The sequence below is a fragment of the Sus scrofa genome, chromosome 1, assembly GCF_000003025.6.
Source record: "Sus scrofa isolate TJ Tabasco breed Duroc chromosome 1, Sscrofa11.1, whole genome shotgun sequence".
Taxonomy (NCBI): domain Eukaryota; kingdom Metazoa; phylum Chordata; class Mammalia; order Artiodactyla; family Suidae; genus Sus; species Sus scrofa.
In genome coordinates, this window is record NC_010443.5 from 138747991 (window position 1) to 138764322 (window position 16332).

Below are 16332 nucleotides of genomic sequence, written 5' to 3' on the forward strand. Positions count from 1 at the left end.
AAGTCTATCTACTAAGAATTCTATACCCAGCAAAAAATGACAGAGAAATCAAGACATTCCCAGATAAGCAAAAGTTGAGGAAGTTTCTTACCATCAGATCTGTCTTACAAGAAATGCTCCAAGTTCAAATGAGAGGATGTTGGATGGTAACTCAAAGCCATATGAAGAACTAAAGCTCTCCAGTTAAGTGGGCATGATGCTAAGCTTTGTTAGAACAAGCTACCAGAGAGACACTAGAGGAGGAACAGACTTATGTCTCTAGTTTTGGTATGTGACTTCTCTTGGCAGAGTCATCCCAGAGGGGAGCTTCCAAGCACACTAATACTTTGGGAAAATTCCCAGCCTGGTGTCATGTGCAGCTTCTCTCTTGGACATCTTTCCTTGATACCCCTAAGTGTGACTTTCCAGAGAGGTCCAAGAGTGCAGCACTTCTGCAAACCTCTCCCTCCCTGAATGGGTCCTTGTTGTACTCTCTCCAACAAAGTCCAAGGAATCTCAGCCCTGGGTGTGTCTGACTGGGGAGCACCTTCTTCCATATTTGTTTCTTCCATGGTTGCCCTGCCTCAGACCTGATGATAGTGGCTGCTTTCTATACCTACTCCTTCTGTGTCTTCAAAGTTCTATTATCTCCTAGGAGCTAATTCCCCATATTACTCTAATCATCTGCAATAGCTAATGCATTTTTTCATTAAACCTTCCCTGTTCAAAAAAAAAATATGACCAGAAGAGTTGTGTTTTCTTCCCCCTAGCTTTTCTTTGGGTTACTACTTTGAACAACATGGAAAAAGGGAGAATCAGTGTAATCTACGACCCATATCATCCCAGTTTTGATACATTGATTCATGGCAGGACCCTGTACTCAGCCTGTTCACTCTTTAAGATGGTTTCAGTAATAAGAGCTGTCTGTTACCATGAAGCTGGTGAAGGCCTTCTGGGTGTACATTGGTGTTGAGTCCACAGAAAGGGGTTGCCTGTACATGCTGTGACGCAGAGGAGAAACTTTGTGGGGGAAGGGCAGGTCTGAGGGGCAGGTCCACAGGGGGCTTATGAGCAGAAGTCCTGGAGGAGACTTGGAGGAGAGACCCACCTTACCAATAAACCCATGCCAGGCAACGGGAACAAGCTGGCGTTGTGTGGATTAAGGGCCTTCAGAAGATGCTGTGTTGGGGCTGCACACACAGGCAGCAGAGACCACCCTCCCAAAGTTTGAGTAGCAGAGGGCTGGGGTTCTCATTTGCCCTGAGTTACGCAAGCGTGGGGAAAATAAAAAGCATCTAGGAGCACTAAAACCACAGAAACCAAGCTTGACATGCTAGGATGGAGGATAACCATGGGGTTTGTGGTTCTACAAACAGAGAGCTGTTCATCTTTGAGAACCAGAAGTAGGTCTGTGACCTCCACTCAGGGAGGGCTCCAAGGCCCTGGAAGGACTCGTGGGGATGGAAGAGGAGGTGGCATTCCATCCTTGAGAACACAGGTAAGGACAGAGGCACTTTCACATTAACAGTCATTACAGACTAATATGCCCAGAGAGCTTACGCTCTGCCTGCTCTCCACAAGTTGCCTCATTACATTAGCACAAAGTGTCAGAAGGGGGGGTCTTTCAGACGAGGAAAATGCAGCTCCAACATGTTAAGCAACAGCTAAGTGGGGAGGAAGAGGTGGAGAGAAGAAAAATCATGACTCATAAGTGTCCCCAGGTGTGCTGGGGAAGGGGCTCTCCACTGGCTCCTGTGAGGCCAGGAAGGACAGTCTGACCCACTGGCACAGGCACCATGGGTATGACAGATGCTCATGAGGCTTTTCCAATATCAATCCCTAGTTTCCATTTGCACTCTGTCAAGACTTTCTAAGCATGAACAAAGCAGAAGTTTAGATAGAAACCCAAATGACTGGACCAGACACTTCACAGGACAACTACTGACACAAACAGATGCTCAGCCTCACTGCTTCTGAAGGAAACTTCAGCAGATCTTGCTGCACAGCCACCAGAAAGGACAAAGCAGAAAAGACAGAGACTGCAAGCAGGCAGAAGTTCACTGATGCTCTGGGCAGGGAGACTGTCCAACCAGTCCGCAAAGACAGGTCCTCACCTGGTCACATGCTCTGGGAAGCCAACACACATCTGCACGTGCTGAGCATACATGCTCCACCACCATTAGCCTCACTGTACCAGGAGCCACCCACTCTAGGATAGGTGCTCATTCTGCATTGGTACAGAATCATAAAGATGGTGCAAAGCAAGAAAAAGCATAAGGTAGAGAGGCTTCAGGGAGAAACCAGCAGTCTGGAGAGAAAGGTGCATCCCTCCCAGCTCCTGCGGGCTAGGGCAGCTCCTGTCAGGTGGTCCCAGGGGCAGACCCAGTGCAGAGCTGGCAAGCAGAGGTTGGCTGAGACCTGCAGCATCACAGATGGCAGATCTGGTCTGCCCCTTCCCTTGGGGGCAGATGACAGGCAGCACTCAGGTGGGAGCAAGAGAAGGAGGCCAGCTGAGTAGCACTCTTTTCTTGGTTGCTGTTTTTGTACCACTCTACTGAGTGACAGGAAGATAAAGTCATCCCAGCAGTTCAAACCCGCTTGCCATCCAGAGACACGGTGACATGAGCAGTTCCACCTTCAGTTCTTGTACCAAGAACTCCGAGGAGGGAGCAGGGCACAGCCGTCAGATTTTCAGACAGTGCAGGGCTGTGAAGGCCCCTGCAGGGCAGCAGGTGTCCCTGGATAAGACCTCCTCGGAAAGGCACGGGGTAACTTAGGTTCAAGTACAGAAAAATCGTGATTTGTAAAATTTTCCCTGTGAATACCAGGTACATCGAAAGCACACAGGCACACGCGCAGAGTTCACTGTGGAAGCACAAAGGCATTATAGGCACAAAACTTTAGCCCCTGGGTCTTAGGAGGTAGGCTGCTTTCCTTCCCAATGCTCATGAGATGACATGAGTGGGGTGACCCTGATTCAGTCCTGCTCCTAAGATCCACTCACCTTCCCATCCTTCCTGTGCAGAGCTGGCTTTTCATACCAGATTGCCAGAATCCTTACTCCAAACCATACTCCCCAGACCTCCCCCAAACACAACCCTCCTGATGAAGAACCAGAATCCCCATGAGAGATAAGCTCCTTGCCCTGCAGTCTTTGGCAAAAACTCCCACTAACAGGGACACAAATTATGGCAAGAAAAGGACAAGCTTAGGAAGCCGGATTAAAAACACGGATGGTCCCCAAAGCCTTGATGTCAGTTGGCAAGAAATACAAATTCCAATAGCTGTAAAGACCAAGACGAGAGGAAAAAAAAAAAAAAAAGGAGGGGGGAGGGGATGTGCTTGCCAGTATTTTTGGACAGTGAATAAACCAGCTGCAGAAGATGGGAAAGAGGCCAGGAATATAAAGTGAAGGGGGAGGGGAGGGGCTGGTGGGAGCGTTCCAAGTCTGAGATGTACACAGCAGTGAGATTTGGACATCCTTGGAAAAGCTCAAGGCAGCAAGCCTGTTGATTTAAGGAGTGAGCTGGGGAGAGGAGGCTGCTTTGGTCAGAGCTTGGCTCCGGGGCCTCCATCAGCTGTGCTTTGTAACAATCACATCAGGCCATTCTGCAAAAACAGGCTGACGGCTGCTGCCTGGACTTCATGAAACCCGCTTCTGCACCCTGCATCTCCCCGGGAAGCACCTGGGACTGCGGCAACAGGCCCCTACCCCCCACCCCTAAGGCCCACCCCTTCACCCCCCGTCCCCCGTTCACCTAGGTGCTTCTGAGAAGGCCTGCAAAACTTGTAGAAAACTGCAGGGGAAAAAGAGCCTGTCACTTCTGTTCAGAACAGGAAATGAATATGCTCTTATTGCAAAAGACTGGACAGACTACCAAGGCATAATCATTACAGGAGCAAAAGCATTTTGTTTCTCTCACTTGGGATAAACAAGGCCAGATCATATTTGCAGCTTGCTCTGAGAGGGCGCTGAGCACTGGGCGGGCACAGGTGAAGACAGCCCTGAAACCCAGGGGTCCTGGACCCCATTCCTGGCTGCTCACAGCATGTGGGACTCAGCAAAGCAAGACGGTGCCAGGGAAGGGCCTACCTGGTGATCCACCTTCTGGGCATAATAATTTACAATAAGCTTGGTGTTTGGGGAAAAGACACTATTAGGTTTGTGTTTTGTGGCCTTGGGAGTTCAGAGGTGGCTTGTCCTCAGCAAGCACACGTATAGACAGGAAGATGGTCAGCATGTGTTACAAAGGGCTGGTGTGCTGTGGGCATGGAAGGGGGACAGCGCCCAACACGTGTGGACTTCCTCAAAGGCCAGTGGGAGGAGAGTGGAAATGGAGGAGCAAATACATTCAGGTAATTAAAAACCACTGTAATACCTGTAATGTTCAGAAAGGGTGCTAAGAGGGAGTAGGGCTGGCAGCCGCCTCAGGCAAAGTGCTCAGGGGAGGAGCCTGACCCACAAAGAGGAGCACAGGCAAGTGGCAGAGGGAGAAGGGAGTACCAATCAGGTGTCCATTGGAGCTTGTGGTATCTGCAAACAGAATGGAGGGGCAGGGGCTGAATGGAGCAGTGTCTTCCCCTGCCAAGTAAACCCACCCAGAACCTGCAAACACGACCTTCACTGGAAAAAGACAATGAAGGAGTTCTTGTTGTGGCGCAGTGGAAATGAATCCGACTAGGAACCATGAGGTTTTGGGTTCGATCCCTGGCCTCGCTCAGTGGATTAAGGATGTGGCATTGCCGTGAACTGTGGTGTAGGTCGCAGACGTGGCTTGGATCCTACATTGCTGTAGTTGTGGCATAGCCTGGGAACTTCCATATGCCACGAGTACAGTCCTAAAAAGCAACAACAAAAAAAGAACAGTGAAGATTAGATAGATAAAATCAAGCATCTTTAAGTTACAAGATGAGGTCACCCTGGATGAGGGTGGGCACTAAATGCAATGGCCAGTGTCATGAGGACAAAAGGGGAGGACACGCACAGAGCAGACTCCACATAGGATGGATGCAGGTGGACGGGTGCAGCTACAGCCACTAGGAGCAAGGGGACAGGTGAGCCACGGATTCTCCTTCAGAGGTTCAAGAAGGACTCAATCCTGGGAGTTCCCTGGTGGTTCAGTGGGTTAAGGACCTGGCACTGTCACTGCAGCAGCTGTGCTTACTGCTGTGGTGTGGGTTTGATCCCTGGCCTGGGAACTTCTGCATGCCTTGGGCACTGCGAGAAACAAAACCAACAAACAAAAAAGGACTCAGGGGGCTCCCGCCATGGCTCAGTGGTAACAAACTCTACTGGTATCCATGAGGACACGGGTTCGATCCCTGGCCTCACTCAGTGGGTTAAGTAAGGATCTGGCATTGCCACAAGCTGTGGTGTAGACTGAAGATGAGGCTTGGATCCAGTGCTGCTGTGGCTGTGATGTAGGCTGGCAGCTGTGGCTCTGATTGGATCCCTAGCCCGGGGAACTTCCATATGCCCTGGGTGTGGCCCTAAAAAGAGAGAAAGAGAGAAAGAGAGAAAGGAAGGAAGGAAGGAAGGAAGGAAGGAAGGAAGGAAGGAAGGAGGAAAGAAAGAAAGAAAGAAAGAAAGAAAGAAAGAAAGAAAGAAAGAAAGAAAGAAAGAAAGAAAGAAAGAAGGAAAGAAAGAAAAGGAAAGGAAAGGAAAGAAAAGGAAAGGAAAGAAAAGAAAAGGAAAGAAAAGAAAAGGAAAGAAAAGAGGCTCAACCCTGTTTTTTGGACTCCTGGTCTCCTGAACTGTGAGCGGATAAATTTCTGTAGTTTTAAGACACCAAATCCTGGTGATTTACTATGGCAGTCACAGAAAACTAACACAGGGCCATGGTTAAGAGCATGGATTTAATTCCAAGGGCAGCAGGGAATGACTGTGAGGGCTGCAGCAGGAAGAGATTTAATTGGATTTAGGGGTAAGTGGGTCTCTGGCTTTCCATGGAGAATGAATTTGGGGGGTGAGGGAGGGGAAGGTAGTGAGCAAGGAGGATGGTGCCAAAGGTCTGGAAGGACAAGGGAGCCTCACTGCCGGGATCCAAACTGCCCCCCTCACCTGCCTGTGTGACCCAGCCAGGCTACCTAACCTCTGCAGGTGCAGTTTTTCATCTGACAATGGGGACAAGATGAACATCCCTCTTGCCAGGCAGCACTAGGTGGTCTGCTGTGTGCGGATGCCTAGAAGGGAAGCTGGCACCTGATGAGGGCCCCTGGGGCCACTGCTCTGGTCACAACCACATGTGGAGAAGGAAACCAGGGACAAGGGACTCACGTGGATCCAGGGGCTTTGAATGCTCGATGCAACAGTGGGTGGTGCTATTTACTGAGGGGGCTGTGGTCTGGAGGCGACTTGAAGGAAGAAGGGGTTGCAGATTATGAAGGGTCAGGCTTGCGGTGTCCAGGAGAAAACCAATGGCAGTTGGTGGGACTACTGCCCCTTGAGCGGGGCAGGGGTTTTATCTGGTTCCGCTGATGATAAACCTATACTGAGCAGGGTCCTGTTGGGGGTTCCTGAAGGTACCGGCTTGGAGGGGCAAGGTCAAGGAGGGCTTTCTCTCTCTGGTCCTTCAGCCACTGCCCCGCCCCATGGGGTGGGGCTGGAAGATCAAGGTCAGATGAGAAGACTTTCTCCTGGGGATGTGCCAGTGCCTGTAACCATCCCATGTGCTGGGACCTATAAACCCCTCAGTTGTCTCTGTGTGGTGGTCTTACAAACCCCGTTTCTCAGTGGTAAGACCAAGGAAGGGGGCAAGGAGAGAGAAATTTTATGACCATCAGTGGGGGGGCACCTGCTAAAGCAGTGGGCGGGGTGTGGAAAAACATTTTTACAACTTTGGGATTCCCAGAACAGCCTCTCTATGGGGCCACTGGGCTTGGGGGTATGTGGTGAGGACCTGGCATGGTGGGCCAGGGCGGGTATGTTAATTCAGCTCTTTGAACTAAGGGGTCTTAAGGAACCTCTCACAAAATGCCCCTGTGGGTATCCTAGAGCAGAAAAACGTGGCGGAGGTGGGGGGTAGCAGGCACAGCCAAAGCATGATATGGGGGGGCGGGGCAGGGGGTGGAAGGAGCTTAGCTAACATCATGACAAAACACAAAACAGGTCCCATAAAAGTTGTGCCTCATTTGCTCAGCACTGATAACATCTTATTCTTGCAAGGGTTGCCTTCACCTAAATATGACCCAGTTGTTGATCATCTTGGGACATGGAGTCCTTCCAGAGGTATTTATAAGGGTCTGAAGTTCCCTTACAATGATGTTTGCTGGGTTTCACCTGACTTGGAATGATGTGCATGACGTGTCAACGGAGTCCAGTCCTCGATCAGGGCACCTGAGCTCCAATCACAAACAAGGAGCACCCCAGACAGCCACAGCCTTTGCAAATTGCACTCTGGGCTTGACAAAGCCTTTACTCCTCTGAGCCTCGAAACAGAGCCGTGTTCTTTTCTTGGTGTTAATAGCAAGGAAATGGGGTGTATGGGGGGTGCTGTGTATTAAATACATACCATGTACTTTATATGAAGTTCCATGGATTTTTCCAATTTTTAGATGGAGAGGCAGGTAATAGCTGCCAGTTGCTATAAAAAGTGGCCCTGGGATTGGAAGCCTTGTCTGCTCTGGCTTTGAAGCCTGGCTTTTCCTAACATACTACACCAGCTCCCTCCAATGGAGGAAAGTGAGGGCCAGAGAGAAAAGGGGTTTCCTTGTGGTCACGTGACCAATAACCAATCAAGCCAGTAACCTCTGCACCTTGACTCCAAACCCAGAGCTCTCTGCTTTGGGCCAGGGGCAGAATTATTTTAACTTCATTATAGAACAATGGGAAAACTGAGACTGTTATCAATTTCTGACCGCTTGGCGAAATAGGTTTTCTAATCATCTACCCATCCATGAGGATTAATTGTATGTATCAACTTGATGGGCCACAGGGTGCCAAGACTAAAAATTATTTCTGGGTGGGTCTGTGAGGGTGTTAGCATTTGGGTTGGTGGGCTCCTAAAGCAGACTGCCCTCCCCAGTGTGGGTGGGCATGATCCAACCTACCGGGGGCCTGATTAGAACAAAAAGCAGAAGGAGGCCTCACTGTGTGAACTGGGATGTCGCCTCTCATCTTCTGCCCTTGGACTGCGATTCACACCATTGGCTCCCCGGTTCCCAGGCTGTCAGGCTCACAATGAATTACACCTGGGCCTCCAGCTTGCAGGTGGCAGCTCATGGGGTTTCTCGGCCTCCATAAGTGTGTGAGCCAATCCTGATAATAAATCATACGTATATGGCTATTGGTTCTGCCTCTCTGGAAAAGCCTAATATATCACCTATGCTTTTAATTAAGAATTCACTTCTAAAAGATTAAATACCTACCTACTATGTACCTACCTACCTCTGCTGGGTGCTGGAAGGAAAAGTTTTAATAGGACACAACATATAATACCAATTCTTATGGCACTACCAGGAAATATGGTGTTCTTGACATTCACAAAGCTGGTGAGCCTCAGTTTTCCCTTAATCTGTAGGTTTTCAACCTCGGCTGGGCACCAGAATCACCATGAGAAATTTGGTACATCAGATTCCTGGGCCTGAGTTTGTGATTTGGTCTAAGCTAGAGTTTGGACATCAGACTTTTTTTTTTTTTGGTCTTTTTAGGAAAGTTCCCAGGCTAGGGGTTGAATTGGAGCTGCATCTGCAGGCCTACACCACAGCCACAGCCATGCCAGATCCAAGCCATGTCTGCAACCTACAAGGCAGCTCATGGCAATGCCGCATCCTTAACCCACTGAGTGAGACCAGGGGTCAAACCTGTATCCTCATGAATGCTGGTCAGGTTTGTTACCACTGTGCCACCACAGGAACTCCATCATCAGACTTTCTAAACACAAGAGGGGTTTGCTAATTACTCATCAATATGACTTAATAGTGTATAGAAACCATTTCCTTTTAGTCATAATTTATACCTTGCTCATTTTCAAAATTAATGTGATGGAGTTGATGGCACACAAGATGCAAAACATTATTTACAGACATATTAAAAATGGGAAATTTCAAGAGAAGAAGAGAAAAAAAAACTCTGATAAAGTTGAGCATAAGATCTAGCCCTGAATTTTTTAGGAGCGAACGTGTAAAGGTGAACAAGGTGTGATGGTGTCATCACAGTTGCTAAAAGGAAGCCTATGAGGGGGAAAAAAAAAAAGAAAATCCTATTTATTGTCATATAGTTCCAATACAAACAATTCTAACAGGACAGGTGAGAGATATTTGGATAAACAAGAGAGGAAGCCACAAATGCTTTGTGACTCATCAACAGCCAGGCTGCTCCCAAATCAGCTAATAGCCAAAGTGAAGGTCAGCCTGGTCTCTTGAAAGGTCTGCCCACTTCCCTGAAATGACCCTTGTCTCAGGCAACTGTGAAGCAGTCCAGGAGGTACTATAGCCAAACATCTTGGAAAACAGTTCTACCAAGGCCCATGCAAAGAAGAGGAGCCAGCTCCTCATAGGACCTGCTGCATCCCTGCTACAAGGCAGCTTTGAGCTGAGACGCCATTGGACGCACACAGTACCCCTGCGCCCTGGACCTTGGGTTCAAGTTCGTTTTCCTTTCAGCTCCAATCCTCAGTGCAAACAGACCCTGCTCTGCTAAGGCCGTGGGAGTTGTGGTTGGGAAATCCCTATCAAAGGGCCCTGGAGGAGACTGGTGGAGGGGGACTTACGGAGGGTTGTCGCATTTCCTCTGCCGAAAGCGAGCTCCTGTGCCGCATGTGCGGCTGCACATGCTCCAGGCACCCCAAGGGCTCCAGTCTCCGTCCACGTGCTCTGGGATGGGCGTCTTGCTCACACACTCCCCTGCGCGGCACCACTGAAACACAGCAGGGTGGGTGGCTGGGGCACTCAGCTCAGGGAGGCAACTCCCCTCACTCACTGGTCCTGAGATACCCTCTGGGTGAGAGAGCACCGTGCCACCCAAACCTGATTTCTGCAGTTCACACAGAAGTAGACTATTTGGGGGTGTGCAGGCTTGCTAACTCCAGTGACATTCCTTACATACTCAACCAGACACTTCTGTCACTCTGGGGTTTGGATTTTGCCCTAACTGTCCACTTGGATGTGCTCAAAGGAGGTTCTCTAAATCCCCAGACAAAGGATTAATCCACAAGGCTCAGTGGAGAGAGACCTCATCCTCTGCAAACCGCTTAATGTGAGTCTCTTCCTGGCTCTGCAGTTTTGAACTTCAGGGTTAGGTTTGGTGCTTGGAGATGACACAGCTGGCCCATGTGGGGAAACTCTGGCTCTTTCTGAGGATAAGAGAAAGCCAATCCTCTGAAACAATTTCCCAACATGTGCAGCACAAATCTTGGGGCACGAGATGTGATTTAATGATCCCCCACCAGAGCATCTCTTTTAATTCTTACAATAAGACTAAAGAAAATCTCGGACTGTGGCTGCTGGCCCTGAATACTCTTTTAACACTTGCCAGTCCCTTCTGTTAATGAGGATCAGGCCAAAGGCTTGCTCTCTTAACCTTGAGCCCTGTTCTCATTAAAATCATTTTATAATAGCCTTTTGTGTATGGCAAGTGATACTGTTTTCCCATTTATAGTCTACTGACATCAGAGTTTTAAGTGATAAATTCATGTATGTGACAAAAGGAGTTAATTTAACAAAAACATGAAGTAAATGATTCTTGTATCTTATTAAAAAAAAAAAAAAGAAGTGACGTAGGCAGCCCTCTGTGTCCAGAGCAAGGCTCCATGGCATTTCTGGGGTACCCTGGAGGAGCTTCAGTGGCTCCTGAGTGCAGGGCAGACCAACGCCCAGGGGCCAGGGGAAATCGGGGTTACCTTGTCTGCCCCACACTCTGTGCCGTCCAAGGGAGGGTCCAGCTTGGTCTTGCAGGATGTATCTCCTTCCACCAGGCACCACAATCCCGCGCACATCAGATGCTGCTGACAAGGGAAGGAATGTGACTGCTGAGAACTCTACACGAGGTCACAGCAGGGGGTTGGAAGGCGAGGCCCAGTGACCAGTTTGAATTGGGGATTTGAACAGGAGGGGAAGAAGAAGGGTTATGAATCTGGTTGTCAAAAATAATAGGTGCATCATGGGGAGTTCCCGTCGTGGCTCAGTGGTTAATGAATCCGACTAGGAATCATGAGGTTTTGGGTTCGAACCCTGGCCTTGCTCAGTGGGTTGAGGATCCGGCATTGCCACGAGCTGTGATATAGGTTGCAGAGGCGGCTCGGATCTGGCATTGCTGTGGCTGTGGCTGTGGCGTAGGCCGGCAGCTACAGCTCCAATTAGACCCCTAGCCTGGGAACCTCCATATGCTGCAGGTGCGTTCCCAGAAAAGACAAAAAGATAATAATAATAATAATAATAATAATAATAATAGGTGCGTTGTTTCATCTAGCTCATGCAGCTCAACACAATTCTGTGTGTTTACTCCTAAGGGGGCATGTCACACGAGGGTTTAGATCAGCAGTTCTAGCGCCAGCTGTTGAGGGCCTAGGAGGTGTCTGATGCAGCTGGAGCCTGGACACCATTAAGCAGATTCCTTTCTTTTTTTTTTTGGCTGCACCTATGGCATGTGGAGGTCCTTGGGCCAGGGATCAAACCCATACCACAGCAACAACAATGCCCACTGAGCCACAGAGGAACCCCAGATACCTTCCATTTAGTGTAGGAAGGTACAAAGTAGGTTCCCATGGCTCATACAGAGCACGCCAAGAAAGAACCTCAACAACCACACAGGCTCGAGGTGGGCTTGCTCTGGAGCTGAGGCCAATGCATCTTTGTGCAGCCTCAGAAACCACAGCTCAAAACGGGGCTAAAGAGGCACCCCTCAATCTTCCCCAGGGTCACCTTCCTTGAGCCCAGCCTTTTTTTTTTTGGTGAGAAATTTAAACTTCAATTAATTTATTATTATTATTATTTTTTTTAATTAAAAATTTTTTTTTAGGGCCACACATGCTGCATATGGAAGTTCCCAGGCTAGGGGTTGAAACAGCTGCTGCAGCTGCTGGCCTACGTTACAGCCACAGCCACTTGGGATCCAAGCCACATCTTCGACCTACACCACAGCTCATGGCAATGCCAGATTCTTAACTCACTGAACGAGGCCAGGGATGAATCCTGTGTTCTCATGGATACTAGTCGGGTTAGTTACCGCTGAGCCACGATGGGAACTCTGAGCTTTATTGAATTCTTTTGGAAAGTACCAAAGGAATCATTCACCACATACAACCAACTCTCTTAAAATTCCCTTTCACCACCTTCTTAATTCTGTTTCTAATGTGGCCCAATTGATGCCCCTCCCCCTCTACTTCCTCTCAGTGCTCCCTCCAGCAGCTTAACCAGCACCAGCCTACCTGCCTCTCTTCCTCTCCTCCTGTCAGTTTATATCTCTCTGTCTCTAGCCATTCTTGGCCTCTTGAAAGGAGGGTCAAGGTGCTGTTCTGGGTGTCTTTGATTTCTCTCCTCACTGTCGATTCCCCACTTAGCACAGCAGAGACCAGGCAGCAAAGCCACCTTCCTTAGCCTCCAGGTCAGGGTATGCCTGAAAGGCCTTGATTTCTTCTAGCATTTCACAAAGAGGATTTTGTCACCATCCACAAATACACAGTTAAAATAATGCTATTAAACCAGGAACAGGCATTTAAAAACACTCCCATTTGTATTAACAGGAAACATGGACATGGCAGAGTGCTCAGAATGAGATAATTTATCCAAATAACTGCGGCCAACATGGCTGGTGTCCTCTCCACCTGCCTCGGTCACCCTCGCAGGGCTCAGGGTGGTTGCCATCCCCACACATGGTCTGCTGCTTCCCTGGTCTCCCCTCTAGAAGCCATTCACTGGCCATGGAGCAGCCTTCCACAAGCATGGGAGCTGGACAGCTGTGCCTTGGGTGGGGCGGCTCTGAGGCAAGTTCCACATGTCTCTCAGGAGGTCCCAGGGGTGGCCTGCTGTCTACACATTCGCCTGCCCATCACCGCATCTTTCTTGATCCTGCCTCACTTCCCTGCCCCATCTCAGCGCTTCCTGGGATAACTTCCCAGATAAACTCCTTGCACCCAAATCCTGACCTCGTGGTCTAAAAATTGAGAACAGATGTACTTAAGGCTCTTTGAAAGATGTGGTACTTCCAGGATGCCAAACCCAATCAGGGTGACAAGACAGGAGGTAGAGAGGGAGACACATCCTCTGGGGCACAGTGGGTACATCTCGGGTGGGGTGAGGGTCAGGGTTCCCTGTGCACAGCCCAGGGCAGTCCCTGCGGGGCTAGAGAGGGCGTGGGGGGCTCAGGACAGAGGCCTGCTGTTCCAAGTAATTGTGAACACGTGCACAGAGAAGTGCAGCTGTGCCGTCCAAAGGCCGAAAATGTTTAGCTGTGGAAGGGACAGAAACAAAGGAGGAAAGGGAGGGAAAGCAGAGCTGCAGGGTTTGACAATGAGCTCAGAAGAGCCCACAGCCCCTTCTCACTTTTCAAGTACATCAGAGCTGCTCTGCGCCCTTAAAGAAGTTGATGAGTCAAAAGGAATTTTGTGCATTTGTGTTCAGAAACGCCCCCACATTCTCATTATTGTTCGCCTCTCAATGGAGTGGTAACAGGACATGTGGCTGGAGCAAAGCACCAGCTGGTCCTGTAAAGGCTGACAGCACCTCATTAAGTATGTGATTTCATGCACTTTGACCCTCCAGCTCTTCCAGAGTGGTGTCAGTGTGTGGACACGTGGTCATGAGACAAGGCGGACCCAGGATGTGAATTTATGGGGTAGGAGTGCTTGGGACAAGGCGATCTGATTGCCCTAGAAGGGTGGTGTAAACTGTTCATTATGCACTTTACAGACCATGCTTTCTCAGATCAATCATCAAAGAAATGGAGAATGAGATCAGGCAACTATTTCTAAAAGAGAACACAAAACATACTAACCATAAAGGAAAACAATTAATGAACTATACTATATCAAATCTTAAGAAGAGCTGGCATGGAGATATGTTAAAATGAAGAATTTATGTTGATCAAAAGACAATGGTAAGAACATGAGAGATGTTTGTAATACGTGGGAGAGAGATCTGTAAGGCACAGAACCAACCAAGGATTTGTATCCAGAATATATATAAAAACAAACCCCTAAGACTCCCACTGATCAATCAAGAAAAAGACCCAAGAGAAAAGTGGGCAAAGGATTTGAATAGACACTTCACATAAAAGGATATCTAAACATATAGGATGGCCAGAAAACATATGGAACAATGCTCAGTTTCACTGGTTCTCAGAAAAAACAAATCAAAACTGAGCAGCTACCTCTGCATACCCACCAAAATGACTAAAACAAAAGAGGGGAGGAATACCAAGTGCCGGCAAGGATGTGTTGCAATGAGCACTCTCTTGACCTGAGGATTCTTAGTTCCACAACTTTGGAAAACTCTGGCAGTATTTACTAAAGCTGAAGCCACGCACATTCTAACATCCAGCAATTCCACTCCCAGGTATGTGTCAAATAGAAATGTGTGTGTATATTCACCAAAAATTTTGTCAAGAATATGCACAGCCACACTGTGTTAGTTCCGAAGATGGAAACAACCCAAACGCCTATCAACAGCAGAACAGATAAATAAATTATGGTCTATTTTATAGGAAGCTCAAAAATGAGTAAGAGGAAACTGGAGTGTTGAGAGTTTAAAAACAAAGACAAGGAGGATAAGTAGAAAAGGCAGATTTAGAGCTGTTGTCTCTGACCTCAACTCAGCCACCAGCCCTGCTCTGGGCAACCAAGCCAAGCAGTTGCCCTTCTGTGATTCATTTTCACAACTGGACAAGTGGTGTGGACCACACCACAGCAATGCTTGTCACCATGATGCCTCCTGCGTAGATAGTTGGGCATTCACATCATGCTTTACAAATGACAAAGTGCTGGGACATCTGTCCTCCTGAGGTACACAACAGCTTCCTTTTTTCCCACTCTTCCAACGAGAAGGCAGATGTTTGTGGAAATCAAGGTCCCTGAGCTGGGTCAGACACAAAAGATGGGAAGCCCCCTTATCCAGGTTAGTATTCTGGTTCTTTTTTTAGGGCCACATCTGAGGCATATGGAGGTTCCCGGGCTAGGGGTCAAATCAGAGCTGTAGCTACTGGCCTACACCATAGCCACAGCAATGCCAGATCTGAGCTGCGTCTGTGACCTATACTACAGCTCACAGCAACACCCACTGAGAGAGGCCAGGGATCAAACCTGCATCCTCATGGTTACTAGTCGGGTTCATTACTGCTGAGCCACAATGGGAACTCCCATTTTCTGGTTCTTGACCCACTTGGTGCCTACACAGGTGTGTTCACTTGATAAAAACAAATCAAGTTCTAAACTTATGAACTGTACACTTTTCCATGTGTACATTATACCTTAGTAAAATGACTTACTAGATAAATACTCTGGAGTGGACCTAACTTATCACAAAGTAGCAGCAGGGAAATCCGAGCCTCAGAAAGAAACACAAGGATAAACCATATGTGCAGGAAGTCATATTTCAGAGCAGGAGGAGAGATGCATGATGACAACACACACACACAGTCTTCTCCTAAGGAGAGTGCCTTCCAGCCTGGAGGCAGCTCTGCTTCTCCCTGATGTGAATGTCCTATAAATAGGTAGTCCAGAAATAACTCAGGTTCAATCCCTGGCCTTGTACAGCTGTGTGGTGTAGGTCACGCTGTGGCTTGGATTCAATCCCTGGCCCAGAAACTTCCATGTGCTGTGGGTGTGGCCATTAATAAAAAGTGGGGACGGGGGGCAGGGGGCAGGGGAAATAAACAGGAGGGAAAAAGCAGGTGAACAATACTCAAATACTCACCAGATAATATGATCACGGAACAGCTAAAAATAATGTCTAAGTTTAGCTCTATTAATGTTTTAAAATCACAGTAATTATATCTTTCTTTTTTTTTTTTTGCATTTGCACCAAGCAAATACACAAGAACCAAGGGAAAAGACAGTCATGTCAAAGGAGATAAAATATGAGCTATCAGAAGTTGTTCAAGAAATGTAAGAGAAATTAAATCAGATGACCAATGAAAACCACACTGAAAGGAGCATAAAGAAGAGACACAGCACCAAACACCTACAGTGGGACACCGAGTTGATGATTGGGAAAAATATGAATATAATAAAATGGAAATGAACACATAATTCAAAGTGGTTAAAAGGAATTAACAGATATGGAAGACACATAGTGGAGACCTGATACAAGCATGCATGGGTGACAGGTACAACGAGCTTTTCCATTTTTCCATTTTTCCAATGAGGCAGATGCTTGCAGAGGTCAAGGACCCTGAGCTGGGTCTGAAGCAGGGAGGTCCTA

The 16332-nt window shown here is 48.2% G+C and overlaps 1 protein-coding gene across 4 annotated transcripts in view; it reads right to left on the minus strand.

Moving 5' to 3' along the window:
* ADAMTS17 (ADAM metallopeptidase with thrombospondin type 1 motif 17) overlaps positions 1 to 16332 on the minus strand; it is a 395981-nt gene that overhangs the window by 128290 nt on the left and 251359 nt on the right. For 2 of the 4 annotated variants that reach the window (XM_013993230.2, XM_005659785.3), the window contains exons 11-12: positions 10818 to 10922; positions 9690 to 9835 (exon numbers count right to left, since the gene is read on the minus strand). In XM_013993230.2, coding sequence (XP_013848684.2) covers positions 9690 to 9835; positions 10818 to 10922 — 251 coding nt within the window. The remainder of the gene's footprint in view (positions 1 to 9689; positions 9836 to 10817; positions 10923 to 16332) is intronic. The other 2 variants (XM_021098449.1, XM_021098456.1) reach the window with 1 other exon arrangement.